The 18,127-nt window shown below is 43.9% G+C and overlaps 1 protein-coding gene across 1 annotated transcript in view; it reads right to left on the bottom strand.

The window, feature by feature from the left end:
- The window catches only part of LOC132782396 (G protein-coupled receptor kinase 5-like), a 120,121-nt gene extending 108,483 nt beyond the window's left edge, over window positions 1–11,638 (bottom strand). Inside the window, exon 1 of the mRNA XM_060787162.2 lies at window positions 11,196–11,638. Within this exon, the coding sequence (XP_060643145.2) occupies window positions 11,196–11,247 (52 nt within the window). The 5' untranslated portion in view covers window positions 11,248–11,638. The remainder of the gene's footprint in view (window positions 1–11,195) is intronic.
- Window positions 11,639–18,127: the final 6,489 nt, after the last annotated feature.

Here is an 18,127-nt window from a genome sequence, read left to right as displayed (position 1 = left end):
TTGTTTTATCACACCAACAGTCAACAACAGAGGGAGAGGGAAGCTTCAGAAGTTCCCCCTGTCCCATTTGGAGGGGTTTTTTTAGCATATTGCGCGGTCGCGTCCGCCATTAACGAATCGATTCGTAATCGATTCGTAATCGATTCGTAATTTCCGAAATTTCGTAAATTTCGAACTTTTTAAAAGAAAAATTTTGGAATTCTTTTAAAAAACGAAACGCAAAAACCCCCTAAAAACTTATCGAGTTTAGAAACAAATTTTTCCGTGGTTGCCCAGCCCTAATATATATACATACACACACACACACATACATATACATATACAAACATACAATATATTATATTACTAGCTGTCTCCTGCCACACGTTGCTGTGGCCCAGTCTGCGTATACGTGTTTTGTGTGGGTATATGTGTGTGCATATTTTTGTGTATATTTGTGTTTGAATATATATGTGTGTGACCTCACTACCTCTGAGGATGCTTGCCATAGATGCAGGCGAAACGTCAGGAGAAATGCCTCTAGAACATGGCCCTATAGCCCGAAAAAACCCACAAGAACCTATATGTGTGTTTGTGTGTGTGTGTATATGGTTTATTTTGTTTGTTTTGCTTTTTAAGTCTTTTCAACCAGAGAAATCAGCCATAGCAGAGCACCTGATGAACCAACCTGGACACAGCATATTATTTGAGAACACAAAAATGCTGGACCACTCTCACAACCACCATGTCAGACTACACAGAGAAGCCACTAAAATCCACAAGCATGTGGACAATTTCAACAGAAAGGAGGAAACCATGAAAATGAACAAAATCTGGCTACCAGTATTTAAAAAGCTCTAAAATTACAACAGCACAACAACAGAGAGGAAACAAACAAGGACATATAATCAACTCTCAACAAAAGTTTGCTCCAGGCACTGCCAGGACATCAAATGCTAATCAAGGTGGTCAGTTGAAACATTCACCCCTAGCTCCAGCAGACAAGAGTCCTTTGTCGCACCCTGGTCATTCCACAGATATATAAACCCTTTTTCCTACTTCCAACAGACCTCACTACCTCTGAGGATGCTTGCCATAGATGCAGGCGAAACGTCAGGAGAGAATGCCTCTAGACCATGGCCATATAGCCCGAAAAAAACCTACAACAACCCACTCTTCTGCTGTATTTTTCAGTGTATTTATGAATGATGGTCACTCGTTGGCCTGATTCATGTATTGAGTACAAATTTGGTGTCAATTCGTCCAGTGGTTTTTGAGTTATGTTAATCCCACAAACTAACATTATATTTTTATTTATACAGAAGATTAGCATAGTAGAATATCAGTATTAAATATTACTATATTGTACTATGCCATTATATTGTAATATTATTAGTAATTTTACATGTAATATAAATATATAATTATAAGGTCATATTATATTATTAGTATTATATTGCATTACATTATCTACATAAATAAAAATGCAATGTTTGTTTGTGGGATTAGCATAACTCAAAAACCACTGGAGAAATTGACACCAAATTTGGACACAAGACACCTAACAACCCAATGTATGTCCTTCACTCAAAAAATTGATTTTGTCATTTGGGAGTTGTAGTTCCTGGGATTTATAGTTCACCTGCAATCAAAGAGCATTCTGAACCCCACCAACGATGGAATTGAACCAAACTTGGCACACAGTTCTCCCATGACCAACAGAAAATACTGGAAGGGTTTGGTGGGCAGTGTCCTTTGGTTTTGGAGTTGTAGTTCACCTATATCCAGAGATCACTGTTGACTCAAACAATGATGGATCTGGACCAAACTCTACACAAATACTCAATATGCCCAAATGTGAACACTGGTGGTGTTTGGGGAAAATAGAATCTCGATATTTGGGAGTTGTAGTTCCTGGGATTTATAGTTCACCTGCAATCAAAGAGCATTCTGAACCCCACCAACGATGGAATTGAACCAAACTTGGCACACAGTTCACCCACGACCAACAGAAAATACTGGAAGGGTTTGGTGGGCAGTGTCCTTTGGTTTTGGAGTTGTAGTTCACCTATATCCAGAGATCACTGTTGACTCAAACAATGATGGATCTGGACCAAATTCTACACAAATACTCAATATGCCCAAATGTGAACACTGGTAGAGTTTGGGGGAAATAGAATCTCGACATTTGGGAGTTGTAGTTGCTGGGATTTATAGTTCACCTACAATCACAGAGCATTCTGAACCCCACCAACAATAGAATTGGACCAAAACTCCCACACAGAACCCCCATGACCACTAGAGTGGGCTACAGCAACGCGTGGCAGGGGACGGCTAGTAATATTATAAATATAATATGTATACAATATATTATATCATATTACAATATATTACATTATTAGGATAGCACAGGAGACAAGGTGGAACTGTTCCCTAGACTTCCTTAGAAGGGGGTACATTCGATTTCAGTAGAAATTTTAAACCAGAGGCCATTTATCAGAGTGGATTATCAGACTGGGTTGGACTAGATGACTTTTAGAGTTCCTCCCAGTTTGCAATTCCATGATCCCGAGGCAGCATTCTACATTCCCTATGGATGCATCCAGCCTAGGGCAGTGCTACCTCTTCATCGGCATTCTATCCACGTGCCAAGCTGAAATTGAAGTTTTTGGAAATTTGGGAGGCAGCGTTCCTTGTGTCGCAAGACAGAACGTATGGCTCTCACTCCCAACAAAATTAGTCATTCCAGGAGGCCCCAAGCCCAATTACAAAAGGTTTAGGAATTCAGGAACTTGCCGTGGTGCCTTTTTCAAAAAAGAGGTCATGCAGGGACACACAGGGATTTCATCACCGGATCCCAACTTCTTCCTTTGGTCCTTTCATTCCAGTGGGCAAAAAATGCTTCCCAGATGGACCTTCGGATGCTCAGCTGAGACAGAAACCAAGCCTATGTTTACGAAGAATTTTGCTTTAAAAGACCTCGAGAGACAACTCCGCAAGACTTGTGGCGTCATAGATAGAATCATAGAGTTGGAAGAGACCTCATGGGCCATCCAGTCCAACCCCTTGCCAAGAAGCAGGACAATCGCATTCAAAGCACCCCCGACAGATGGCCATCCATCCTCTGGTTAAAAGCCTCCAAAGAAGGAGCCTCCACCACACGCCAGGGCAGAGAGTTCCACTGCTGAACGGTTCTCACAGTCAGGAAGTTCTTCCTAATGTTCAGATGGAATCTCCTTTCCTGTAGTTTGAAGCTATTATTCCACGTCCTAGTCTCCAGGGAAGCAAATAACAAGATTGCTCTCTCCTCTCTATGACTTCCCCTCACATATTTATACATGGCTATCATGTCTCCCCTCAGCCTTCTCTTCTGCAGGCTAAACAAGCCCAGCTCTTTAAGCCGCTCCTCATAGGGCTTGTTCTCCAGACCCTTGATCATTTTAGTCGCAAATAACAAGCTTGCTCTCTCCTCTCTATGACTTCCCCTCACATATTTATACATGGCTATCATGTCTCCTCTCAGCTTTCTCTTCTGCAGGCTAAACAAGCCCAGCTCTTTAAGCCGCTCCTCATAGGGCTTGTTCTCCAGACCCTTGATCATTTTAGTCGCCCTCCTCTGGACACATTCCAGCTTGTCTATATCTCTCTTCAATTGTGTTGCCCAGAATTGCACACACATCAATACATCCAAAGTGTGCGAGGTAAAAAAAAAGGTAAAGGTTTTCCCTTGACATTAAATCTAGTCGTGTCCGACTCTGTGGGATGATGCTCATCTCCCATTTATAAGTCAAAGAGTACGCATTGTCTGTAGACACCTCCAAGGTCATGTGGCCAGCTGAGCTGCTGAACTTGCTGACCGAAAGGTCGGCGGTTCAAATCTGGGGAGTAGGGTGAGCTCCTGTTGTTAGCCCCAGCTTCTGCCAACCTAGCAGTTTGAAAACATGGAAATATGAGTAGATCAATAGGTACTGCTCTGGCAGGAAGGTAACGGCATGTCACACCTTGATGCTCATCTCCATTTATAAGTCAAAGAGTACGCATTGTCCGTAGACACCTCCAAGGTCATGTGGCCAGCTGAGCTGCTGAACTTGCTGACCGAAAGGTTGACGGTTCGAATCCGGAGAGCAGAGTGAGCTTCTGTTGTTAGCCCCAGTTTCTGCCAACCTAGCAGTTTGAAAACATGGAAATGTGAGTAGATCAATAGGTACCGCTCTGGCGGGAAGGTAACGGCGCTCCATGCAGCCACATGATCTTGGAAGTGTCTATGGACAACGCCGGCTCTTCAGCTTAGAAATGGAGATGAGCACCAACCCACAGAGTCAGACACAACTAGACTTAATGTCAGGGAAAACCTTTACCTTTTAATACTATTTACTTTTAATAATATTTATCTTTGGTACTAATGTTGGAGAGTGGTCCCTAGTCTTAAAATGGTTGTGAACCACTGAGCTAAAGAGATAAATAAAACGACACATATTTACAGCTTTCGTCCGATGCCTGCCTTTCTCCCTCCCGCAAATTGTACCTGCATTGCTCATCCTTGCAGAGATCTGATCAAGAGGTTAGTCATACTCCTGTCTTACAAATGTTAAGAGATAGCCATTAAAAATGAACAAAATCTGGCTACCAGTATTTAAAAATTACAACAGCAAAACAACAGAGGGGAAACAATCAGGCACACCTAATCACCTCTTAACAAAAGATTGCCCCAGGCACTGCCAGGCTATCAAATGTTAATCAAGGTGGTCAGTTGAAACATTCACACCTAGCTCCAACAGATAAGAGTTCTTTGTCCCACCCTGGTCATTCCACAGATATATACCCCCATTTTCCTAGTTCCAGTAGACCTCACTACCTCTGAGGATGCTTGCCATAGATGCAGGCGAAACATCAGGAGAGAATGCCTCTAGAACATGGAGAATTCCAAGAGGCACAAATGGAGGGCGAAAGAATCTCCTTGAAGTTCCCAATTTTAGGACCTTTCACCTGATGTCTACTAGGCGTGTGTTGTATTGTGTGTTGTTGAGAGAGCATTCACGGTGGTGGCTCCTTACCTGTAGAATGCCTTGCCAGCAGAAACACGAGCTCTCCGAGACTTACTATCCTTTCGTAGAGCTTGTAAAACTTGGTTCTTGTGGGTTTTTTCGGGCTATAGAGCCATGTTCTAGAGGCATTTCTCCTGACGTTTCGCCTGCATCTATGGCAAGCATAGATGCAGGCGAAACGTCAGGAGAAATGCCTCTAGAACATGGCTCTATAGCCCGAAAAAACCCACAAGAACCTAGTGATTCCAGCCATGAAAGCCTTCGACAATACTTGTAAAACTTATTTATTCAGGCTGGCATTTGAACCTTGCTGATCGAAATTTTCCTTGATTTTAATGTTATGTATCATATATGTATATTGTAAACCGCTCCGAGCCTTCAGGGAGTGGCGGTATATAAAATTGATTAATAAAATAAAATAAATAAATAAATAAATATAGCCTGAAAAAACCTACAACAACCCAGGATAATAAAGATTTGAGCATCAGCTCACAGCAACCAAAGCGTAAAATGCAATATGATGTGGCTGTAAACATTTAGAGCAGTGTTTCTCAACCTAGGGGTCGGGACCCCTGGGGGGGTCGCAAGGGGGTGTTAGAGGGGTCAGCAAAACACAGTATTTTCTTTTAGTCCTGGGGGTTCTGTGTGGGAATTTTGGTCCAATTTTATCATTGGTGGGCTTCAGAATGACCTTTGATTGTTGGTGAACTATGTTGTTGTTGTTCATTCGTTCAGTCGTCTCCGACTCTTCGTGACCTCGTGGACCAGCCCACGCCAGAGCTCCCTGTCGGCCGTAACCACCCCCAGCTCCTTCAAGGTCAGTCCAGTCACTTCAAGGATGCCATCCATCCATCTTGCCCTAGGTCGGCCCCTCTTCCTTTTGAACTATGGTGAACTATAAATCCCAGCAATTACAACTCCCAAATGTCAAGGTCTATCCCCCCCCCCCCCCAATTCCACCAGTGTTCACATTTGGGTACATTGAGTATTCATGCCAGGTTTGGTCCAGATCCATCATTGTTTGAGTCCACAGTGCTCTCTGGATGTTGGTGAACTACAACTCCCAAATTCAAGGTCAATGCCCACCAAACCCTTCCAGTGTGTTCTGTTGGTCATGGAAGTCCTGTATGCCATGTTTGGTTGAATTCCATCATTGGTGGAGTTCAGAATGCTCTTTGATTGTAGGTGAACTATAAATCCCAGCAACTACAACTCCCAAATGACTATATCCATTTTTTTTTAGTGAAGGACATACATTGGGTTGTTAGGTGTCTTGTGTCCAAATTTGGTATCAATTCGTCCAGTGATTTTTGTGTTCTGTTAGTCCCACAAACAAACATTACATTTTTATTTATATAGATAACTAGCTGTACCTGAACTCCACCAGTGTTCACGTTTGGGCATATTGAGTATTCATGTCAGGTTTGGTCCAGATCTATCATTGTTTGAGTCCACAGATCTCTCTGGATGTAGGTGAACTACAATTCTCAAACTCAAGGTGAATGCCCACCAAACCCTTCCAGTGTTATCTGTTGATCATTTATTTATTTATTTATTTATTTATTTACTGTACTTGTATACCGCTGTTTCTCAGCCTAGCTGGCGACTCAACGCGGTTTACAACAAAATACCAAATACAATAGTCAACAGTATACAATTTAAAACCATAAAAACATAATATACAATATTGGTACATCAATAACAATCCAATGCATCTCCTGACTAAAATCGTGATCCAGTTTCGTCGTCCATATTACCAATCCTGTAATCATCACATTCATTGCACCGAATTAACCAAATGCCTGTCCGAACATCCAGGTTTTTAATCTTCTTCGGAACACCATCAGCGAGGGGGCTGATCTTACCTCCATGGTCAGGGCGTTCCATAGTCGAGAGGCCACCACAGAAAAGGCCCTGTCTCTCGTCCCCGCCAGCCGCACCTGTGAAGCAGGCGGGATAGAGAGCAGGGCCTCCCCAGAAGATCTTAGGGTCCTGGCGGGCTGATAGGCAGAGATACGTTCAGATAGGTAACTTGGGCCAGAACCATTTAGGGCTTTAAAGGCCAACGCCAGCACTTTGAATTGAGCCCGGTAGCAGATCGGCAGCCAGTGGAGCTGGCGCAGCAGAGGGGTGGTATGCTCCCTGCGCTCCGCTCCTGTTAGTATCATGGCTGCCGCCCATTGGACTAATTGGAGCTTCCGAGCCGTCTTCAAAGGCAACCCCACGTAGAGAGCGTTGCAGTAATCAAGACGGGATGTAACCAGAGCGTGGACTACCGTGGCCAAGTCAGACTTCCCAAGGTACGGGCGCAGTTGGCGCACGAGTTTTAACTGTGCAAATGCTCCCCTGGTCACCGCCGAAACCTGGGGTTCCAGGCTCAGCGATGTGTCCAGGATCACACCCAAACTGCGAACCTGCGTCTTCAGGGGGAGTGCGACCCCGTCTAACACAGGCTGTAACCCTATACCCTGTTCGGCCTTGCGACTAACCAGGAGTACCTCTGTCTTGTTTGGATTCAATTTCAATTTGTTTGCCCTCATCCAGACCGTCACAGCGGCCAGGCACCGGTTCAGGACCTGGACAGCCTCCTTAGTAGCAGGTGGGAAGGAGTGACAGAGTTGGACATCATCCGCGTACAGATGACATCGCACTCCGAAACTCCGGATGATCTCACCCAGCGGCTTCATGCAGATGTTAAACAACATGGGAGACAGTATTGAACCCTGAGGAACCCCACAAGACAAAGGTTGTGAGGTTGAACAGGTGTCCCCCAATAACACCTTCTGGGAACGGCCCTGAAGGAATGAGCGGAGCCATTGCAAAACAGTCCCTCCAAGACCCATTCCTGCGAGGCGTCCCAGAAGGAGTCCCGTGTGCCTAGTTTGTTTCAATTCCATCGTTGGTGGAGTTTGGAATGCTCTTTGATTGTAGGTGAACTATAAATCCCAGAAACTATTACTCCCAAATGAGAAAATCAATCCCCCCCCCCCCCAACTCACTAGTATTCAAATTTTAACATACTGTACTGGGTATAAATTTGGACATATCGAGTATTTGTGCCAAATTTGGTCCAGTGAATGAAAATACATCGTGCGTATCTGATATATACATTACAATTCATAACAGTAGCAAAATTACAGATATGAAGTAGCAACGAAAATAACTTTATGGTTGGGGGTCACCACAATATGAGGAATTGTGTTAAGGGGTCACGGCATTAGGAAGGTTGAGAAACACTGTTGTAAGGTTCCAAAGAGAGAGAAATACTCCAATCACTACATCTCTCCTGACACACAAGAGAAAACTACCCCAAAATATATAGCAGAGCATCCAAAAACCAACAGGATAGTAAAGGTTTGAGCATCAGCTCACAGCAAGCAAAGCGTAAAATGTATTTTCGAAGGCTTTCAAGGCCGGAATCACTGGGTTGTTGTAGGTTTTTCCGGGCTATATGGCCATGTTCTGGAGGCAATTTTTCTCCTGACGTTTCGCCTGCATCTATGGCAAGCATCCTCAGAGGTAATGAGGTCTGTTGGAACTGGGAAAAATGGGTTTATATATCTGTGGAATGACCAGGGTGAGACAAAGGACTTTTGTTTGCTGGGGCTAGCTGTGAATGTTTCAGCTGATCACCTTGATTTGCATTCAATGGCTTGGAAGCGCCTGGGGGGAATCTTTTGTTGAGAGTGATTTCATGTGCCTGTTGGTTTCCCCTCTGTTATATAAACCCATTTTTCCCAGTTCCAACAGACCTCACTACCTCTGAGGATGCTTGCCATAGATGCAGGCGAAACGTCAGGAGAAAAATTGCCTCCAGAACATGGCCATATAGCCCGGAAAAACCTACAACAACCCACAGCGTAAAATGCCGTGTGATGTGGCTGTAAACATTTAGAGCCTTTAAGAGTCCAATCTTAATAAACACAACAAGTTTATTTACAATGATAAAGAACTACCGTATATACTTGAGTATAGGCCGACCCGAATATAAGCCGAGGGACCTAATTTTACCACAAAAAACTGGAAAAACATATTGACTCGAGTATAAGCCGAGGGTGAGAAATGTAGCTGCTACTGGTAATCGTCAGTAGGTTAAATGTTTTTGAGTATTTACACAAAATTGTAATTTGAGATAAGACCACCCAACTCTGATTCAACCATTATTCTAACCTCCTTCAATGTAAATGTGCTTTCCTATTACCTATAATGACGGAATAAAATAATAAATATAATAACATGTAATAAAAATAATAATAGAGAAATAATAATTGAAATTTAATAATAGTAATAATAATAAAGTAATTAATGCAATAATAACAATAATAGAGTAAAATAATCTATATAAATAAAAATGTAATGTTCGTTTGTGGGATTAACAGAACTCAAAAACCACTGGAGGAATTGACACCAAATTGGGACACATGACACCTATCAGGCCAACGAGTGACCATCACTAAAAAAAAATGATTTTGTCATTTGGGAGTTGTAGTTGCTGGGATTTATAGTTCACCTACAATCAAAGAGCATTCTGAACTCCATCAACCATCGAATTGAACCAAACTTGGCACACAGAACTCCCATGACCAACATAAACTATTGGAAGGGTTGGGTGGGCATTGACCTTGAGTTTGGGAGTTGTAGTTCACCTACATCCAGAGAGCACTGTGGACTCAAACAATGATGGATCTGGACCAAACTTGGCACGGATACTCATTATGCCCACTCTGAACATTAGTGGAGTTTGGGGGTAATAGGCCTTGACATTTGGAAGTTGTGGTTACTGGGATTTATAGTACACCTACAATCAAATAGCATTCTGAACTCCACCAATGATGGAATTGAACCAAACTTGGCACACAGGACTCCCGTGATGAACAGAAAATACTGGAAAGGTTTGGTGGGCGTTGACCTTGAGTTTTGGAGTTGTAGTTCGCCTACATCCAGAGAGCACTATGGACTCAAACAATGATGGATCTGGACTAAACTTGGCACGAATACTCAATATGCCCAAATGTGAACACTGGTGGAGTTTGGGGGAAATAGACCTTGATATTTTGGGAGTTGTAGTTGCTGGGATTTATAGTTCACCTACAATCAAAGAGCATTCTGAACCCCACCAACGACAGAATTGCACCAAACTTCCCACATATAACCCCCATGAATAACAGAAAATATTGTGTTTTCTGGTGGTTTTTAGTGACCCATCTGACAATCCCTCGTGACCCCTCCAGGGGTCCTGACCCCCAGGTTGAGAACCACTGTTCTAAGGTTTCAAAAATAAGGGAAAACACCAATCTCTGCTTCTTTCCGGACACACAAGCAGAGAGAGATCTCAAAGCACACAGCACATAAAAAAACTCTAAAATTACAACAGCACAACAACAGAGAGGAAACAAACAAGGACATCTAATCACCTCTCAACAAAAGTTTGCCCCAGGCTCTGTCAGACCATTAAATGCTAATCAAGGTGGTCAGTTGAAACATTCACACCTAGCTCCAGCAGACAAGAGTCCTTTGTCCCACCCTGGTCATTCCACAGATATATAAACCCCTTTTCCTAGTTCCAACAGACCTCACTACCTCTGAGGATGCTTGCCATAGATGCAGGCGAAACGTCAGGAGAGAATGCCTCTAGAACATGGCCATACAGCCCGAAAAAAACTACAAGAACCCTGTGATTCCGGCCATGAAAGCCTTCGATAATACAATAAAAAGTAAAATAATAAATGTAATAATAATAATAATAATAATAATAATAATAGAGTAAAATGTAATAAAATAATAATAGAGTAAAATAATGTAAATGTAAATACACAGCACATACTCTCCATAGTCAAGTATAAGAAGGTAGAAGTGAGATTCAAAAAGCTTGCAGTAGAGAAGTATAAATTTCAAAGAACCAATCAGAATGAGAGCAGAGAGAGAGAGAAGAAAAAGGGAAGGGTCTAAAGCTGTTAGGAATGATGGGAGTTGGAGTCCAAAACACCTAGAAGGCCCTTGTTTAGATGCACTCCCAAGCTTGGGAAAGGAAAACATGAGCACTGCATCCGGCATCCTCTGAGTTTGTGTTCATTTCCTGCTTGTAGTTTTGCTCGGGTTGCGACTGAACCGCGTTAATTCCCCAATGTAGACCCCCTTCCACCCTCCCTCCTGGCTTTTTTCCTTCCTTACCTTCCCTGGCTTTCAGCAAAACCGTGTTGGCCACAATGTTCTCCAGCTCCATAATGCTCCAGCTTGGATCCACAGGAAGAAAAGCAGGAATATATAGAGAGAGTTTTTCCCCTTTTTCCAAGGCTTATTCAATTGGGGAAAACAAAAGAGGCTCCTTTCCACAGCGACACGAGTGGGTGGCGAGGCCGTGGGAGAAGAAAAGAGAGATCCATCCTTCCGAAGGGGTTCCAACCCCACTTAGTACCCACTCTGGGACACATGCTCCCACGCAGGACCAGCTCCCACGCAAAGGGTGAAAGCAGCAGCCAGGCTCAGGGCTGCCCACGTGCCCGCATCCCCGCCAGGCAAACGCTCGAGGAAAGGCAAAAAAACCCTTTCCACGCAGGAGACGCGAACGCGCGTGGATTCCCCCCTCCCTCCCTCCGCCCCCACCAGCCAGGGCTGAGTCCCCAACGTTCCATCGGGGCGGAGCCTCCCGCTGCGTGACGTCACCGCCTCCCCCCTCCCTTCCTTTTCCCAGGGAGGCGGGGACACGCGTGGCAACCTTCCAGGAGTTATGTAATCTCCCTTGCCTACTTTTGCAAGGCATGCTGGGAAATGTAGTTTGCTGCAATCAGGACTGAGGCCAAAGCAGAACAGAGTGGGACTATGCTGGGAAATGTAGTTTGCTGCAATCAGGACTGAGAGCAAAGCAGAACAGAGTGGGACTAGGACTTTCCCTCCATCTGTAGACAGGGACAATATTCCCAGCTCATGTTGGTGGGCAGGAAAAGAGATTGAAAGAACCTTAAAAACTGTGGCATAGACACCGAGAATTGGGACGCCCTGGATCTTGAGTGCTCTAACTAGAAGTCAGCTGTGACTAGCAGTGCTGCAGAATTCCAAGAGGCACAAATGGAGGGAGAAAGGGAGAAACATGCCAAGAGGAAAGCGTGTCAAGACAGGGATCACCTCCCACCTTAAAAACTGTGGCATAGACACCAAGCATTGGGAAGCCCTGGCTCTTGAGTGCTCTAACTGGAAATCAGCTGTGACCAGTAGTGCTGAAAAATTTCAAGAGGCACAAATGAAGGGCAAAAGGGAGAAACGTGCCAAGAGGATAACTGGAGGTCAGCTGTAACCAGCAGTGCTGCAAAATTCCAAGAGGTATGAATGGAGGGCGAAAAAGAGAAACATGCCAAGAGGAAAGCGCATCAAGCCAACCTTGTCCGGGACTGCCTCCCACCTTAAAAACTGTGGCATAGACACCAAGAATTAGGAAGCCCTGGCTCTTGAGCGCTCTAACTGGAAGTCAGCTGTGACCAGCAGTGCTGCAGAATTCCAAGAGGCACAAATGGAAGGCGAAAGGGAGAAACGCGCCAAGAGGAAACGCACCCACCTTAAAAACTGTGGTAGAAACACTGAGAACTGGGACGCCCTGGTGCTCAAGCGTTCTAACTGGAAGTCAGCTGTGACCAGCAGTGCTGCAGAATTCCAAGAGGCACAAATGGAGGGTGAAAGGGAGAAACCTGCCAAGAGGAAAGCGTGTCAAGACTGGGATCACCTCCCACCTTAAAAACTGTGGCATGGACACCAAGAACTGGGACGCCCTGGATCTTGAACACTCTAACTGGAGGTCAGCTGTAGCCAGCAGTGTTGTAGAATTCGAGAGGCACAAATGGAGGGCGAAAGGGAGAAACGCACCAACCCTGACCGGGACTGCCTCCCACTTTAAAAACTGTGGCATACACACCAAGAATTAGGAAGCCCTGGTTTTTGAGTGCTCTAACTAGAAATCAGCTGTGACCAGCACTGCTGCAGAATTCGAGAGGCACAAATGGAGGGTGAAAGGGAGAAGCACGGCAACCCTGACTGGGACTGCCTCCCACCTTAAAAACTATGGCATAGCCACCAAGAACTGGGAAGCCCTGGCTCTTGAGTGCTCTAACTAGAAGTCAGCTGTGACCAGCAGTGCTGCAGAATTAAAAGAGGAACGAATGGAGGGCGAAAGGGAGAAATGTGCCAAAAGGAAAGTGCGTCAAGCCAACCCTAACCAGGACCATCTCCCACCTTAAAAACTGTGGCATAGATACCAAGAACTGGGAAGCCCTGGCTCTTGAGTGCTCTAACTGGAAGTCAGCTGTGGCCAGCAGTGCTGCCAAAATTCCAAGAAACACGAATGGAGGGCGAAAGGGAGAAACGTGCCAAGAGGAAAGTGCTTCAAGCCAACCCTGATCAGGATTCAATTTCCCCTGTCTCCCACTTTAAAAACTGTAGCTTACACACCAAGAATTGGGAAGCCCTGGCTCTTGAGTACTCTAACTGGAAGTCAGCTGTCACCAGCAGTCCTGAAGAATTCCAAGAGGCACGAATAGAGGATGAAAGGGAGAAACGTGCCAAGAGGAACGCGTGTCAAGACAACCCTGACCGGGACTGCCTCCCAGCTTAAAAACTATGGCATAGACACCAAGATATGGGAAGCCCTGGCTCTTGAGCGCTCTAACTGGAAGTCAGCTGTGACCAGCAGTGCTGCAGAATTCCAAGAGGCATAAATGGAGGGCGAAAGGGAGAAACGCACCAAGAGGAAAGCGCGTCAAGCCAACCCTGACCAGGATCGCCTCCCACCTTAAAAACTGTGGCATAGACACCAAGAACTGGGACACCCTGGCTCTTCAGTGCTCTAACTGGAAGTCAGCTGTGACCAGCAGTGCTGCAGAATTCCAAGAGGCATAAATGGGGGGCGAAAGGGAGAAACGCGCCAAGAGGAAAGCGCGTCAAGCCAACCCTGACCAGGATCGCCTCCCACCTTAAAAACTGTGGCATAGACACCCAAGATCTGGGAAGCCCTGGCTCTTCAGTGCTCTAACTGGAAGTCAGCTGTGACCAGCAGTGCTGCAGAATTCCAAGAGGCGCAAATGGAGGGCGAAAGGGAGAAACAAGCCAAGAGGAAAGCGCGTCAAGCCAACCCTGACCGGGACTGCCTCCCAGCTTAAAAACTATGGCATAGACACCAAGATCTGGGAAGCCCTGGCTTTTGAGTGCTCTAACTGGAAGTCTGCTGTGACCAATAAAATTACCTTAATTGAGGCATCAGCAGGTGAAATGTTTTTGAATATTTACATAAAACTATAAGTTAAGATAAGACTGTCCAGCTCTGATTAAATCATTATTCTAATCTTCAGTGTAAATGTGCTTGTGTATCCTTCCAATAATAATAGTGTAAAATAATAATAATAATAATAATAATAATAATAATAATAATAATAACAATAATAATAATAATGAAATCCAGCATATATACCTTGTTTGCTGGATCATACTGTGTTTTTGTGTCAGGAGAAGAAGAAGAAAGGAGAAGAAGGAAGAAGAAGGAAGAAGAAGGAAGAAGAAGGAAGAAGAAGGAAGAAGAAGGAAGAAGAAGGAAGAAGAAGAAAGGAGAAGAAAGAAGAAGAAAGAAGAAGAAGAAGAAGAAGAAAGAAAGAAGAAGAAGAAAGAAGAAGAAGGAAGAAGAAGGAAGAAGAAAGAAGAAGAAAGAAGAAGAAAGAAGAAGAAAGAAGAAGAAAGAAGAAGAAAGAAGAAAGAAGAAGAAAGAAGAAGAAAGAAGAAGAAGAAGGAAGAAGAAGAAAGAAGAAGAAGAAGAAGGAAGAAGAAGAAAGAAGAAGTAGAAGAGTAAAATGGAAATGTAATAACAGTAATAATAGAGTAAAATTATAAATGCAGTAACAATAAAATAAAATAATAAATGTAATAATAATAAAGAGTAAAATAAATGTAATAAAATAATAGAGTAAAATAATGTAAATATAATAATAATAATTAATATATTAAAATAACTCATGTAATAAAATGATACTAATAACCAAGTAAAATAATAAATAACCTTGACTCGAGTATAAGCCGGGGGGAACTTTTTCAGCCTAAAAAGGGGGCTGAAAAACTAAGCTTATACTCGAATATAGACAGTATTTCTGTTTTATTGACTATTCCAAAATCTTTTGACTGTGTGGATCATTTATTTATTATTTATTTATTACTTGCATTTATTGACCGCCCCTCTCAGCCCGAAGGCGACTCGGGGCGGCGAACAACAACAACCAGAAGACAATATACAGCAAATAAAGACGATACAAACCAGACGGATACCACACAACATACACTTACACTAAAAATCCGCTTCGTCAAGTCCTGGGGTCATAGCCGAAATTCGTAGTCCTAGTTCATTCCATTGTCAATTTAACTATCCTCAATTGAAGGCCTGTTCAAAGAGCCATGTTTTTAGGCTCCTGCGAAAGGCCATCAAGGAGGGCGCCTGTCTAACTTCAGCAGGGAGGGTGTTCCACAGCCGGGGGGCCACCACCGAGAAGGCCCGCTCCCTCGTCCCCGCCAAACGTGCCTGTGAGGCAGGCGGGACCGAGAGAAGGGCCTCCCCGGATGATCTCAAGGCCCTCGTGGGCTCGTAGGCCGAGATGCCTAAAAAATAAATTGTGGCAAGTTCTTGCTGGTATGGGGAGGCCAAGCCACCTTGTCTGTCCCCTGAGGAATCAGTGTAACAACCAAGTAGCAACAGTAAGTCTGTAACATTGTTCAGAAGGCGGCAACAAAGTATGTTGCAAAGAAAAAAGCAAAAGCAAGGAGGCAAGAAGGTTATCTGCTGAGACACTGGAAGTAGCCCAAGAAAGAAGGAAAGCAAAAGGAAACAGCAATAGGGGGAGATATGCCCAATTAAATGCACTATTCCAGAGGTTATTCAGAAGAGATAAGGAACTATTTTTAAACAAGCAATGCATGGAAGTAGAAGAAGACAACAGAACAGGAAGGACAAGAGACCTCTTCCAGAAAATTAGAAACATCGGAGGTAAATTTCAGGCAAAAAATGGGTATGATTATAAACAAAGATGGCAAGGACCTAACAAAGGAAGAATAGCTTTATTTTACTACCCCGCCTCCATCTTCCCGAATGGACTGAGGGCGGCTTACATGTAATGCAACATAATACTACCCGAACGGACTCAGGGTGGCTGTTAGGTATTGTGGGAGTTGAAGTCCAAAAACACCTGGAAGGCTCTCCTTCCTTCCTTCTCCACCTTTCCTTCTCTCCCTCTTTCTCTCCCTCCTTCTTTATTTACCCTTCTTTCTTTCCTTCCTTCTCTCCTTCTTTCCCTCTTTCTCTCCCTCCTTCTCTACTTACTTCCTTCTCTACCCTCCTTTCTTTCCTTTCTTCTCTCCTTTCCTCCTCCTTTCTCTCCCACCTTCTCTCCTTCCTTCTCTACCCTTTTTTCTTTCCTTCTTCCTCTCTCCTCCTTCTCTCCCTCCTTCTCTCTCCCCTTCTTCCTTTTCCCCTTTCTGTGTATGTGTTTGCCTATATATTTGGTTTTCTGCATGCATTGTAATGTAATTTTGGGGTTTTTTGGCTTTTTAAAGCCCTTCTGCTGTGTTTTTCAGTGTTTCTATGAGTGATGGTCACTTGTTGGCCTGATATGTGTCTTGTGTCCAAATTTGGTGTCAATTCGTCCAGTAGTTTTTGAGTTCTGTTAATCCCACAAACGAGCATTACATTTTTATTTATATAGACTAGCCGTCCCCTGTCACGCATTGCTGTGGCCCACATGGGGGTTCTGTGTGTGTGTTCTGTGGGGGGGGGGTGGCCCAATTCTATTGTTGGTGGGATTCAGAATGCTCTTTGATTGTAGGTGAACTATAAATCCCAGCAACTACAACTCTTGAATGTCAAGATTCTATTTTCTCCTATCTCCACCAGTGTTCACATTTGGGCATATTGAGTATTTGTATAGAGTTTGGTCCAGATCCATCATTGTTTGAGTCAACAGTGATCTCTGGATGTAGATGAACTACAAATCCAAAACCAAGGGACACTGCCCACCAAACCCTTCCAGTTTTTTTTGTTGGTCATGGAAGAACTGTGTGCCAAGTTTGGTTCAATTCCATCGTTGGTGGGGTTCAGAATGCTCTTTGATTGTAAGTGAACTATAAATCCCAGCAACTACAACTCCCAAATAACAAAAATCAATTTTTTGAGTGAAGGACATTGAGTTGTTAGGTGTCTTGTGTCCAAATTTGGTGTCAATTCATCCAGTGTTTTTTGAGTTCTGTTAATCCCACAAACGAACATAACCTTTTTATTTATCTAGATTGTCGTGGACCTCAAAATGTACCGTTTCGTCCCCTTGTTTGGAGAGACTCGCCTCTTCTTGGAGACAAGGCAAAACTACGGTGAGGTGGATCTGTAATTGGTTAAGTGGACGAACACAGAGAGTGCTCACTAATGCTTCCTCTTCATCTTGGAAAGAACTGACAAGTGGAGTGCCGCAGGGTTCCGTCCTGGGCCCGGTCCTGTTGAGGATCTTTATTAATGACTTAGATGAAGGGCTAGAAGGCATGATCATCAAGTTTGCAGACGACACCAAATTGGAGGGATAGCCAATAGTCCAGAGGACAGGAACAGAATTCAAAACGATCTTGACAGATTAGAGAGATGGGCTAAAACTAACAAAATGAAGTTCAACAGTGACAAATGCAAGATACTCCACTTTGGCAGAAAAAATGAAATGCAAAGATACAGAATGGGGGACAATGCCTGGCTCGAGAGCAGTACGTGTGAAAAAGATCTTGGAGTCCTCGTGGACAACAAGTTAAACATGAGCCAACAATGTGATGTGGCGGCAAAAAAAGCCAATGGGATTTTGGCCTGCATCAATGGGAGCATAGTGTCTAGATCTAAGGAAGTAATGCTACCCCTCTATTCTGCTTTGGTTAGACCACATCTGAAATATTGTGTCCAATTCTGGGCACCACAATTCAAGAGAGATATTGACAAGCTGGAATGTGTCCAGAGGAGGGCGACTAAAATGATCAAGGGTCTGGAGAACAAGCCCTATGAGGAGCGGCTTAGGGAACTGGGCATGTTTAGCCTGAAGAAAAGGCTGAGAGGAGAT

This window comes from Anolis sagrei, chromosome 7, assembly GCF_037176765.1.
Source record: "Anolis sagrei isolate rAnoSag1 chromosome 7, rAnoSag1.mat, whole genome shotgun sequence".
In the NCBI taxonomy this organism is placed as follows: Eukaryota; Metazoa; Chordata; class Lepidosauria; order Squamata; family Dactyloidae; genus Anolis; species Anolis sagrei.
The sequence above is the reverse complement of the archived record's forward strand: the minus strand, read 5'-3'. Positions and strand labels throughout refer to the sequence as shown.